The sequence below is a fragment of the Siniperca chuatsi genome, linkage group LG7 (genome assembly GCF_020085105.1).
Source record: "Siniperca chuatsi isolate FFG_IHB_CAS linkage group LG7, ASM2008510v1, whole genome shotgun sequence".
In the NCBI taxonomy this organism is placed as follows: domain Eukaryota; kingdom Metazoa; phylum Chordata; class Actinopteri; order Centrarchiformes; family Sinipercidae; genus Siniperca; species Siniperca chuatsi.
The window spans coordinates 7,658,110-7,671,760 of record NC_058048.1 but is presented as its reverse complement, the minus strand read 5'-3'; the positions used below and the strand labels follow the sequence as shown (position 1 = coordinate 7,671,760).

Sequence of the window (13,651 nt, the reverse complement as noted above, 5' to 3'; positions counted from 1 at the left end):
GGCCAAACAGGCAGCAGAAATGTTAAAATCTAGATCTCATTTCTGATATAAGCTGAGTAACGGATTCTCTGCAGAACTGAACCAACATCAAATAATAAACTTACAATATTAATAAACTTTATTTATACAGCACTTTTCAAAACAAAGTAACCAAGTGCTTTCCATGGTTGAACCACAGTTAAAACATTTCAGACGGCAATGAGGCAAATAAAATCAGAGAATTAAAAATACAATAATAAAATAGAATAAAATACCAAACAATAATATAAGATAAAAACAACAACAATAATAATAATGAAACTGAGGTTTGTTCTTCCTAAAATGATAACGGGTGCTGCTAACACCATCACACAATCTGTCTGCATATAAACCACAAAGTCACTGACAAATGAGACCGATGCATGTTCTTCTGTTTTCATTTCTAAAGTTTAATTATTAATGTTCTTAAACTTCATAGTGAAAGCTTCACACAGTAATTACAGTATGATCAGAAAAGATTGTACAGACATATTACAGATGACCCTAATAACCTCTACAGATACATGCACTTACTTGTTGATTCAGGCGTGACAATTATATTAAAAGGGAAAGGGGGTCCATTGAAGCTGCTTATGTACGGGGCCCAGACTTTTGTGCTACACCATTGATATGGGAGACACTTGACCATCTTGTCTTCTTATTTGGGACTCCTTGGTTTGTATCTCAGGTCAGCTCAGGTTTATCTGGTCAGCATCAGAGACGTGCATGGAGCGACACTCTGCGGTTGACATGGTGAACTACAACAGACTGCAAATGCGCAGGTGCAACATTTGTCCCTCACGACTTTCTGTTAGGCGCTATCATGTCGGCCTCCTTCATGGTAAGTTACCCTTCAAATTTCGCTTAATTACTACACTTACAAGACTGATTTAAAACACGTTATTAGCTCCTTTTAAATGGCAGGTTTTAGCCTGTTACAAGGCCGTGTTTACACTCAGTTGATAGGCTGTTAGTATTTTGCTAGAATGCAACGTCCTGATAAAACATGCTGAAAGTAGCTAATGGTAGCTAACATTTAACTGTATAACACTTTATTAGTCATCCTAGTAAAGAGGCCTTTGGAATTTTAATATATATCTATATATATATATTCTAACAACGGTATAACGTTAAAGGCAGCCTTTCGGTGCTGTAGCTTTGACTGAATGTATATATTTCTCTGACTATGTAATGAATAAACAAAGGTTTCAGACAACCAACGCGCTGTTGCCATCAGGGCATGACTGCTTTTAAAGACATCTCGTGTCTTTTGTTTCTCATATTCTCTACTTAGACTTTAGCTGACAAGAACAGGAGGACACTACTCACTGTTTCCTGTCCATGTCCTTCCTCTCAATCTATCTCCTCTGTCTGTACAGTCTCTACACAGATGTTGCCAGCGGTCGGCTCTCCTCGTGGTTGCTAGGCGACCGTGGAGCTCCAGCTCAGTGTCTCCGCCTCCTCTGCACACGAGGCTTCTCCTCTTCCTCACCCAGCGTTTCTATGATGTAGAGATGCTCCTGAGCTGGAGGTCTCAGCGGAGGAGGAGGGGGATTCAGAAGAAGAATGCGTACGAAACATTTTGGCTGTCTTGAACCTAGAGATGCATCCATAACAGTGCTGCTGCTGGTATCTGTTGCTGGTTAAACTCCAGTTGAAATGAAAAGCTGCAGTTGTCAGGCATGATTGACTGAATCTAGTTTAAAGCTTTTGTCAAGTACCTGATGAATGCACATACTTCTCTGCATTATAGCTCAATTAAAAATCACTGCACCAAAACAAAAAGTCACCACAACTACCACTGACCACACCTCGAAAAATTATGTATATATATTTTTTTATGTAAAGAGCTGAATGTGCCTGTAATAAGTAAAATTATGAAATGGATTAGTATTGGTTATCGTCACAATCATACAAGTCTTCAGGCTTAGTGCTCTGAAATAATGGCCATGACGAGATGCTTTAGGTCTTTTTCAGATTCAGTTTGTCAAGTTACTGTAGATATTTGACCATTACTAACTTTTCCCTTACTGTCTTTCACAGTTACTATGGCTACACTCAGAAGTTTTATGGGCCAGACATAGCAGCAGCATATTATATCTTGAGTATGAAGGGAGGATTTAGGTAAGTGCCTTGTTCCCTTGCCTCTTCACTGTTTGTCATATGGATACACTGTAGATTTAAGATAATTTCTTTCTTCTTTTAAAAAAAATTACTGATCATGTCGGCCTTCAGGCTGAACTTGGAAATATGGGGTTAGGTGATCACTCAACTTATTTTATTACAACTCTTAAAAATGTCATGATAAGACACAGCTACTTTTTCTGAACCTGTTTATGCGTTTGCCATTGTGATATACATTTTTCCTGTATGAACTAAGTTCATGTAAGTTGACTGCGATCAAGCACTTAGTTCATGTAGGGCTGCAAGTCATGAGTATTTCCTCAAATAATCAATTAACTGTTGTTTATAACATGTCTGAAAACTGTGAAAAATAGCCATCAAATGTTCCCAGGATGGCATCTTCAAATGCCTTATTTTGTCTGAAAAAATTTCTAAAACCCAAAGATTTTGAATTTACAATGATATGAAACAGAAAAGCAGGAGATCCTCACATTGAAAAAGTGAATCGTTAGAGTTTTAGCTTAAAAAAAAGACGATTAATCAATTACTAAAATTGTCTATTAATTTTCTGTTGATCGACTAACTGATTGGGGATTGACTTTTAACTTTTTGAAGCTCACACCATGACAGACTGACTTCCAGTATGCTATCAGCTGGCCGTCAGACTCTTTCCATATTTGCATTTGACGTCTTTAAATGAGTTCAAATGCACTGAACTCATTCAAAAAGATTCTTTGGCCCATCACGTTTTCTGGCGGTTATTAACATATTAAGTTTTTTCTGTGCAGTGTTAGCGTCTTGCAATATGTTTGCATATAATCATAATAATGCAGAAAAGATGACAATTTAATAGTCATGTCTCAAATGTGCCGCTGTGATCCAGTTTTCATGTTCGTCTGTGTTGTGTCCTCAGGTATGTTGGCCAGTCAGAGTGGTTCCGTGCAGACCAGAGGGGCAAGTTCAATTGGGAGTTCTTAGATCACAAAGACACACCCCTAGAAGAAGTAAACATGAGCTACACGCTCATCAACTACACAGGACTGGGGAACCTGGGTAATGAGCTCCAACTCAGCTTTGCTTTTTCTGTTTCTTTCTTTTTTCCTTTCAAAATCACTTTTCTTCTACTGTAACCTCATTTTCTCTGTGTCTTACACTGTCAGGCACATGTACTGTTAATTATTTTCAATGATATTTACTCAACTCAACTCAACTTTATTTATAAAGCACTTTCAACACCACAAGTGGAACCAAAGTGCTGTACACAAAATATAAAAAAGAAACAGAAAAAACAGAAAACAAATATATGACATGTTTGTTTTCTGTTTTTTCTGTTTCTTTTTTATATTTTGTGTACAGCACTTTGGTTCCACTTGTGGTGTTAAAAGTGCTTTATAAATATTTAGCATGTAAGTTCTGTGTTTTGATCTTCCTCCCTCAGAGGGGCAGGCATCTTTGCGGACTCTGTCATTACGAGGATGTTCTGAAGTGGACGACTGGTTCCTGGCCAGGCTCCATATGTTGCAGGACTCTCTGGAGGAACTGGACATTTCTCACTGTCCACGCATCACTACAGGCGGCCTGGCAGCACTCAGGAATCTCAAGTAATTTTTCAAACACTCACAACATAGCCTAGTTATTATTACCAAAACACTTCTGTTGTATTAAGGTTCTCCCTTTTTGTGTTGTGTGTGTTGCAGGGGACTGCGGCGTCTAGACGTGTCGTCCCTCCCCGGGATTTCAAGTCCTGGGTTGGTCATTATCCTGCTGGAGGAGATGTTACCACAGTGCCAAATCACCGCTACTGGCTACGACCTCAGCCTGAGGCAGGAGGGAGGAGAGGGGAACGAGGAGCACATGCAAGGGCAGAGGTAGGGAATGGGCAGGGACGGGAATCAGGATTCAAAGGACTTTGTTCAGAAAGAGAAAGGGTCCTCTGAGAGAGCTCTGCTGTCAGTTCACAGTAGTGTGACAGAAAGAGCGCCGATGGAGCAAAGAGACGTGCAGAGGAAACATCTGACGTAAGGAGAGGGGAGGCAATAAGTCTGGTTTTTGCAGCAGTACAGCCATCGCAGCTGATTTTCAGTATCGGACCAAATCAGAGAGAAAGTCCAGCATAGAAAAATGTGAATTTTTCAACTGACATCTACACAAGTCTTGACACACTCCACCAGTATGAACCAGTTATAGACTCAAATTTGATTGGACCCTGGCAACATCCAGTTAGATATAAGCATGTGGAAAATGAAAAAAATACAGCAAGTGTGGAACAAAAATGTACTACCTCAAGTTTGTTGGATTATTTGGCATTGTCATCACAGTCTTCTTGTGTTGTATTCCCCCAGAATCCACTTGTTATCAAGAGTGAGCAAATTTATGATGTAAATCAAAACTAATGCAAAATTATGTCTGCCTCAAGCAAATGACACTTTGTCTGCATATGTGGTAATGATTTGATTTGCTGAAATGTAAATATGATAAATGTAAATGCACTGAATAAAGATTTTATTGTTCAATATCATGTTTATTGTAAATGTTTGACTTTTTAGTCATGTTTAACAGACAATGAAACCCATGTGGCCACACATCATGGTGTGTCTGTATGTATTTCTAATCTTCACTGTGGAAGCTTATGTGAGGAAACTAAAGCCTATAATCCGGTATGAACCTTGTGTTGCAGCAGTGTCAGACCCCACAGTGGGCGGATGAAGACAACAGTAGATGGGGATGAAGAAATCACTGCTACTTTTGTATGTAAAGATAGCATCTACAACGATTTGGTAGCCAGTTTTGATGTGAGCAGAACTTGTTGTATAAGCTACTTTTACTTCACACCACATGTTGGGTAGCATTGCCTACTTTAAAGTTGTACGCAAAAATGTATATTCATTTCTCATGTTACCCATGTTTATTATTGAATATATAGAGTTTTAGTTGACATTTAACAGAACATTAAGCAGTTAGATCTGCGGTAGGAACCATTATGCCGTGGGAACTGGGTCACAACAAACACGAACCGTGTTTCTGACGGACAACAACAAGACGGGCCAACTGAGTGCTAGTTGTGTAGTGGATACCTGTCGTAACTTCGTCAAATTAGGGATTTAGATTGATCGTCATTCGGACCCTTGTGGTTGAAGGGTTTCAGTAGACGGATAAATGTCTGATGCATCAGGTAGGATGATGTGAAAACTGAGTTACAACTTTGACAGTCAGACGATGCTACACCGCGCTAGCTAGTCTGGCTAGCTATGTGGCTAACGTCACCATTCACACGAAGACATATTTGACCTGGTATTTAATTTTGCTTTTCTTTTTGTAGAACTTCCTAAAAAAGAAGAAGAGGAGGAGGAGGTTACGCCTGAACCAGAGGTAAAAAAAACAAACAAAAACAAAACAGTTTTATCTGTAGTTAGTGAAAGTTAGCCGGTAAATGTTAGCTGGTGGTCAGCTTTGTAATATCAAAACAAAGTAGTCATCGGTCCTCGTCCGACATAGCAGGTGTTGATAACGCAGATCTCAGATGAAGAAAGCAGCCGTTTCCAGGTTTACTGCTCGTAGAGTCATCGGTTTTAATTCTCGGCATTGTTTCCTTTTGTAGGAGCAATCCGACGACAGCAGTGAGGAAGAGGCTGCAGGAGACACAGAGAGTATGTGAACACAATGGCATAACAGAAAAAGATACTCTTTCACAACTGTTGTTGTCCAGTTAATACCACATCTAGTACACTATTACATCGTTTTATGTAATGTGTCTGTAGATGTACCGCTTACATTCATTTATTAATGAATGGATATATTTTACCTTTTAAAGCTGGTTTTGCTATTATTGCTTTTATCTGCATGCATAGTATTTCGTTTATTCTTCAATGTATCGTCACCTGGTTCTCCTCTGTGTTCCTGCCAGTGGACTTCCTGCGTAACCTTTTCTCCAGCACCCTGGGCCTCGGCTCAGCGGACAAAGTTCTGGATGAGCTGACTCTGGACGGAGTGGCGCGATACATAAAGAGCGGAAAATGTGAGTCTTCATCATGGCTGACCAAAAGGGGATTGTTATCATAAGCCTGTTATCATAATGCAGTTATGATTGATTTGTGCGTCCACACAGGTAAAAACATCCTCTGCATGGTTGGAGCAGGAATATCCACATGTGAGTACCTCCGTTTTAACATCACAGAACAAGTATTTGAAAGTGTCAAATTACTTTCAGTAATAATTGTTTCACGTTTTTTGTTTGTTTGATTTTTAATCTGTAACCCTCCATCCACAGCGGCTGGGATCCCTGATTTCCGCTCACCGGGAACTGGCCTGTATGCAAACTTGCAAAAATACAACCTGCCTTACCCAGAGGCCATCTTCCAGATAGATTACTTTAAGGTGTGCAAAAGATTGCTTTGTTTGAAAGTTTGAAGAATGACACACTACAGTATATAACCGTTTTCTTAGGGGCCTCAAAAATCCTTGACAGGTTTGAATTATTAGAATTTAAATTAGATTATTAATATTAGAACCTGATTAATCAAACTTTAACTAAGATGCCAAGTCTTGTGGATTTCTGTTTTGCTCTAGTGTAATGCCAAATGCCGAAACTGTGCCAGTTTTAGGTTGTCGCTTTTAAGAAAAGGCTCTGAAAGTCATTGAACAGTCAAGTTAGAGTGTCGGGACCTTAACCTGTACTCAGGAACAAAAACACTGCACGCTCAACCTCAGGCCATTTTTCAGTCAGATGGACCACTATATTATTTTCTACAAGTCGAACTACTTGGCTACTATGGCTAATTGCTTGGTATGCCCTTGTACAGTCGTCTGAAGTCCATCCTGTTTTATGATTTGAGGCAGTGCTTGCTCCAGTCTGGTTACTGCAATAAAATGTAACATTTCTCTTCTCTTCGTCTTCTATCTCAGAAACATCCAGAGCCTTTCTTCGCCTTGGCCAAAGAGCTTTACCCAGGACAGTTTAAGGTACAAAACACTTCGTGCTGCCTTGTAGGCCTCATAATCATAATTGTTGAAAATGGAATCACTCAGAAATATATCAGAACATTTAAGTATAAAATATAACTTCAGAGAACACTCAGCTGCCTCACACGTGTTTGTTCTCTTGTGGTTGACTTTTATTGGTGTTTAGCCGACAGTCTGTCACTACTTCATGAAGCTGCTGAAGGACAAGGGGCTCCTGAGACGCTGCTACACACAGGTAGGAAAAACCCCCAGCTAGAGTCTCCACATCACATGCTGTACATTGAATCTTTCTATTTTTGACATTAATGTGTGTGTGTTCATTCAGAATATTGACACCCTGGAGCGCGTGGCCGGGCTCGAGGGAGAGGATCTAATCGAAGCTCATGGAACGTTCTACACGTCCCACTGTGTCAGCTTCTGTTGCCGCAAGGAGTACACCCTGGACTGGATGAAAGGTGTCTTTTGCTTTTGTTAGCCTTTGCATGTTACAACAAGAGCCTGGGATTATTGAGTTGTTGTGATGTCATTTGGGACTCTAACCTCCTCCCCTCTGCTTTGTAGATAAAATCTTTTCTGATGACATTCCCCGATGTGACAAGTGCAGCAGTTTGGTCAAGCCAGGTCAGTGGATCTTTGTCTCTCTGTCTCGTTTTTATTTTTGTATTCATTTCAGTTCAGTCAGCGTTTTCTTACTTGTCCTATGTCATTTTCCTTTTCATTCCTCTTCCCAAAAGACCTACCGACCTTTCTGCACACCATTTTATCTCCTTCTTACTTTACAAACATGACTGCTAGGTAATTGTGTCGCCATATATCTCAGTATCTCTCTGTACCTCTGTGTCCCCCGCTTCTCTTCACCCAGATATCGTCTTCTTTGGAGAGAATCTACCTGTCCGGTTCTTCACTTCAATGAAGATGGTGAGCACATAGTGGGGGATTGCACATTGAAGAGAATGTGATGTAACATCTCTGCTCTTTTCACCACCTTTATCTACCTGTCAGGACTTTCCTCGCTGTGATCTTCTCATCGTCATGGGAACGTCTCTGCAGGTCCAACCATTTGCAGGTCTAGTCAGCAGGTAATGCAGATCAAGTTTCATATTCCTGAAATCGAGCCAGTGAGACTGTCCTGCATTATGAAAGATTCAGGCTTGAGTCCCGCAATAATCTAGTCTTGTTGAAGTGTCTATGAGGAAGATGCTGAGGGCTCACTCACCCACATTTTAGAACTTATTGTAGATTGCTCTGGTTTAGAGCTTCAGCTGAATTACTAAAATACTGTTTAAGTAATTGTTTGTTTGCCCTTTTCTTTCTCTTCTCTCCTGTGTTTCTTTGTCATTTAGGGTTTCAAAAAGTTGCCCCAGACTGCTCATAAACATGGAGAAGGCAGGGCAGGTAAGCCATCACCCCTCCATCAACCTTTTTCTGCCTTTATCCTTACTCCTTATCCTTACATTATAGATGTACTTCTTGGATCCTCTGTGCAGCTCTGTGTGTGTGTCTCTCTGTGCAGGCTGATCCTCTGTTCGGGTTGCTGGGTTTTGGAGGAGGGTTGGACTTTGACTCAGAGAAGGCATACAGGTGATACAGAGATGCTGCGACATTTTTGCCTTTATCCTCCCATTGCAACTTATATCTTGTGTGAAAACAGATCTGATCTCAGAAATTCAGATCTGATCTGAATGAATCCAATACAGATGTGCCAGTCCAAAATCCAGCACAAGATATTAGCCAATTACACTGGATCAGATAATGGGGGGAAAAGTTTTTAAAACTGGGTCACAATAATCAATAATGATTTGATATTTTTTATATTAAACGTGTATGTATTTTGTTTCAGTTTAAACTGACATTATGCAGTTTACCTTCGCACCACCAGGGGGTGCCAAAGCATTATCCATGATGATCATTCAGTGAGATACTGTACTGTGTGCTTAGTAGTCATCATGATATTCAAATGTTGTTGCTCAGTCAAGTTACCAATGACAAACTGCAAGTTAGTAAAATCCCATTAAAACTACTAGGAAGGTGAAACTGTTTAACTGCAGCAGCAGTACTACTAGCAGCAGTGAGTTTTATAACTCACCACTTTGACGCTCAATTGTGTGTCTTATTTCCTAAATGTAAAAGCACAATGATAAACTGAGAATTTGAACTGTAAACAGTTTCATGGTAATATGTGATGAAGAATATTTAAAAAATGATGCATCCATGCATATGACTGGCTTTTCAACATTTTAATAGATGTTAAAGATGAGAAAATTAAAATGGGCTTTGTATTGGTATTGGCAGATAGTCAGTGTTGGAATATTGGTATGTGCATCAGTACTGGAAATGAAATGGTATTGAGCCATTGAGGTTCTAACATAGTGGCCTTTTCTCTTCTCTCCAGAGATGTGGCTCACATCAGTACATGTGACGACGGCTGTTTGGCTCTAGCTGAACTGTTGGGATGGAAGGTAAGGTACCCAAACATCTCTCATACATCCTGTGTTCAGTTAAGGTTGTCAGTGTAGAGCTGCAGCAGAAGCAAAAAAAAAAAAAAAAGGTGAAAGCTTTTGAAATGTCAGGGTAATCTATTTATGATTTTCCTGTGTTGATTTTGTGGTCGCAAGTCACCACTGTGGAGGGACCCGGTGTCCAAATAAAATTTTCGATTCTCCGGCCAAGCATATTTTTTACCGGCGGCTGGTAAAGTTGTTATGTTGAATAGAAACTTTAAAGAAGAGGCCAGAGGAAAATTTGAAGTAAAATTATTTTAATATATTGATCAAAGGTAAATCATTTAAAGCCTGAATGCAACTCAAGAAGTGTTGATCTCAAAAATCTACTTAAGTATTTGCTATTAAATGTACTTAAGGATCGAACATAAAAGTAATGGGTCAAACACCGGACTTTCACACAGAAGACCGGGGTTCATTTCACATGTGAAAGGTAGTAGTTATTTTAATGATTCATTTCCGAAATCTAACAAAGTAGTTTTGGTGCCTAAACCTAACCAAACTGCGACCGTCACTTGAAATGTTTCTCAGCAAGCTTTATTTTGAAAGTCATTGCATATTTATTATTGCTACCCTGACAGCAGAATGAAAACGTGTTGAAAAAGTGACACTGCCACGCCTAGGCGAGGCAAAACGTGACACTGCCATAGTGTACCATCGTGTGTATTACACGCTTTGGCGTGTTACCGGGTTGCAGCAGCAGACCGGCAGCAATTTTAGCAGAGTATCTAATGTCCTGTACGGTAAACAGTGCTGCAAAACTAGGAGTGCTCAAGACGGTCAGTTTCGCGACACTGTTTAGACACATATGGTAGTGTGCGTGTGTGTGTGTGTGTGTGTGTGTGTGTGTGTGTGTGTGTGTGTGTGTGTGTGTGTGTGTGTCAAACTCCAACACAGACAGCAGAGGACAGAAGCAGCGCACCCGTAAATCACTCCAAAACGTGGTAGAGACTCTTGTTCTCTGTGTCTGCATGCATTAGTTATGTTAAGTCCCTTGTTTTGCTTTCACTTCTCTCCAGGTGGAGCTGGAAGAATTGGTGAAGCAGGAGCATGCCAGGATTGACAGTCAGGACAAGAAGAACGCCAGTGAGAGCAAAGGAGCTGCAGCCAAGGCGAGCTCTGGATTGGTGGCACCAGAGCCCAAAAAGGAGGAGTAACTAATTAAAAAGCTCCTTTTTTTTTTTTTTCAGAAAAGCTACTGTAGTAATGTCACAGTTTGGAGTTGACCCTTAAGGGGATATTATGATACCAGGGTTTTTGTTTGGAAGTGAAGCTTCGACGGGGGTCTGCCGCAGTCTCATTTTCCATCTGCGGTCATTAAATTCTTCTGTACAAGCTCCGAGGACATCTGACATCCCTGTGTTTTATGCTCCTGTTTTATATCAGCTGTTTGCACTTTACTGACATCAATCTACTTTCCTAATTTTTTATTTTTTTGCATTAGCTCACATCTGTCTCAGCTGTATATTTCTTTCTGAGGCAGTGAAAATTCTGCACTTTTTATGTGGATGTCCAGTCAGTGTTGATGGTAAATGTAGTCCATTAAAGCAATAAATTCCTCAGTGAGTGCTATATTGACAAAGAAAGCCGAGTTCGCCTCAGCACCGCTGCCAGCAGAGCCAGGCCTGCAGTGCCTACATGTACCAGGATGCATTGCATGTTAGCTTCTCACGCCCACGCCCACCCAGCGGGTTTCCATATAACAACAAAGCTAACCGAGTCTAGCTGCACTTATACTGTTGATATCACCACAATCACCGCTTCTAAACCAAAAACTTGACCACCACACATGTTCAAGCAGGAATCTGATCCGTATTAGCCTCGGCTTCACTGCCCAGCAGGCCACTAACGTTACAGCCTTATGGTCTGAGCAAGCTAGCTGCTGGATGCTAATCTAAGTTGCACAACGTTGCCAAGCAAATTAATTCCTGCAGTTTGACCATTTCTTTTCACGCAGCTATATCTTTACCATCAGGACATGTCTACCAAGTAAATTTACATAAAGCAGCAACACACACACATACCGGCGAGGATGGGACCAGATTGGGCTTCCGTATAACAACAACGCTAACACTAGCTGAGCTAGCACCGCAGTAATAAAGTTCCACAAAAAGCAACATTCAAAAACAGTTACCGGCATCCAAGCTACTACTCCCGTTATTTAGTTGGCTTCAGATGAGGCTTAACGTTCACACAGTTTCTCTTGATTGTCCTTCAATATTACACATTAGTCCAACATCACCCTGAGTACCACCTGTAGGCTATAAAGTTAGCTATTACTTTGCTGGCCAAAACATAGCGCTAGGTGACAAAAATACTCATACTCATCTGCCCTCTCGGCCCTGCTGGTCTTGGTTGTCTTTTTCAGTTTATGTTCGGGATCATGAAAAAGGTCTCCAGCACACCTTTGCCACCTTTTAATGCATAGTAATACACACACAGGCAATCTCGGGGTTGGCGTTGGCGACAGCATCCAACAAAAACTGCCCACGCTGAAATTCATTGGAGCAGAATGATTCAGTTTCTGTTGGCACCTGAGAGCAATTTGAGCAAAGGCTCCACCAGTCGCTGTTTGCTCTGGGCATCTCGGGTTCTCGCGAGTCCCCGCCAGCCATATCCTCTTGCCATGGCTAATGCAGCTTCGGCCTCTCTCTGCTGCATTTCTTCAGGGTATGCTCTGGCTCAAATAAATATGGCTGACTATCCAAGTCAGCAAAAACACTGTAAATGTATCCTCGTCCATAACATCCTTTGCACACATAACTTATTTTAGGATGCCATTTTCGCTGTTGGAAATGTAGCTAGTTTGCAAAACAAGAGAAGACAACAAAGAAGTTCTGTCTTTGAGCGGCTACTAGAGCACGCCCCCTGGGTACCCAGAGGCAGAAGCTAGAAATCCAAACAGAAATCGCCTATAGTTCTACATCAAATGACGGTACTGGATGCTGGAAGAACTACTTGGCGAACTGAGGAATTTATTGCTTCAATGGACTACATTTACCATCAACACTAACTGGTCATCCACATAAAAAGTGCCAAATTTTCCCTTTAACTCTATGCATGGGCAGAGTTTACTGCAATAGACAGTGGCATTGTTATATATATATATAAGTATATCTACATTTCACCAACACGTTTGCAGATCTCACAGAGCTTGGAAGGTGGTTAACATATCCCATACCCTGGCAGTGTGATCATTATAGGACAAACTACAAAATTATCTCTAAACCAACTATTGCACACACCTGATGGAGTGATTTGGGTCAAGCCACTGTCTTCACTTCATTGAGTATCTGATTTCAATTTAAGCTTAAAAGATAACCAGGCTAGTCTGTATTTTATCTGTCATCTTTTGCCTCAAGCCAAAATCTCTTGGCCTGATTGGTCAGTGCCCTCTTAAAAGTACTTCCTGGTAGTTGTAAATATAACAGTAGGATAATTGCTTATGTGGAACTTTTGAAATGTTTTAAAATGATAGTGTTTTTCATTTTAACCATCTGCTCCTGTTTGATGTGATTTCTGTAATTTAACACAATGTTCTCAGATGTTTATGGAACAACAAACATGCTCACGATGCTCATTATTTTGTGCACAAAATAACAGTAATTTTGCTCTGTCTACAGTCACCTTAGTTGGTCCTTAGGTGATTTTGGGGCTAGAGAAAGTGCTGCATTGACACAAGAAGGATAAACAGAGAAGAAATGAAGTACGAGAAGATGTTGTTTCATAGGAAACTATTTGGGTCTGAAAAGCATGATTTGTTACATCATGAAAATAAAATACAGGGGGTGGACTCAATTACATTACCATCTGTACAAAATAATGGAAACTAATACAACCAATCCTGCAATAAATCTTTGTAAAGCTGATAATGTTCACTTTTGTTGACTGTGTCAGAGAGGAGTTGATTCAACTCTGTGGTCATTTTTCAGCAAATCAGAATTTTTGTAGGATATAGTAACTCATTGGACACTGGATTATAATAAACTATGCCAACATTTGCTCAACCACATACAGCCATATATTGTACCAAATCTGGTAATGACAGG

At 40.4% G+C, this 13,651-nt stretch overlaps 2 protein-coding genes across 2 annotated transcripts; both read left to right on the top strand.

The window, feature by feature from the left end:
* The first annotated feature begins 537 nt into the window (after positions 1–537).
* Positions 538–4,988, top strand: dmac2 (distal membrane arm assembly component 2). The gene is made up of 7 exons (XM_044201296.1): positions 538–859; positions 1,398–1,588; positions 2,062–2,142; positions 3,056–3,195; positions 3,581–3,743; positions 3,840–4,010; positions 4,820–4,988. The coding sequence occupies exons 1-7, from the start codon at positions 842–844 to the stop codon at positions 4,986–4,988; spliced, it is 933 nt and encodes a 310-aa protein (XP_044057231.1). The 5' UTR covers positions 538–841.
* A 184-nt stretch (positions 4,989–5,172) lies between these two features.
* Positions 5,173–13,471, top strand: sirt2 (sirtuin 2 (silent mating type information regulation 2, homolog) 2 (S. cerevisiae)). Its single transcript, XM_044201295.1, has 16 exons — positions 5,173–5,314; positions 5,462–5,511; positions 5,741–5,789; positions 6,047–6,157; positions 6,248–6,289; positions 6,410–6,516; positions 7,045–7,101; positions 7,268–7,336; positions 7,427–7,556; positions 7,663–7,722; positions 7,964–8,019; positions 8,104–8,180; positions 8,445–8,496; positions 8,615–8,682; positions 9,494–9,560; positions 10,622–13,471. The coding sequence occupies exons 1-16, from the start codon at positions 5,299–5,301 to the stop codon at positions 10,757–10,759; spliced, it is 1,149 nt and encodes a 382-aa protein (XP_044057230.1). The 5' UTR covers positions 5,173–5,298; the 3' UTR covers positions 10,760–13,471.
* The last annotated feature ends 180 nt before the right edge of the window (positions 13,472–13,651 follow it).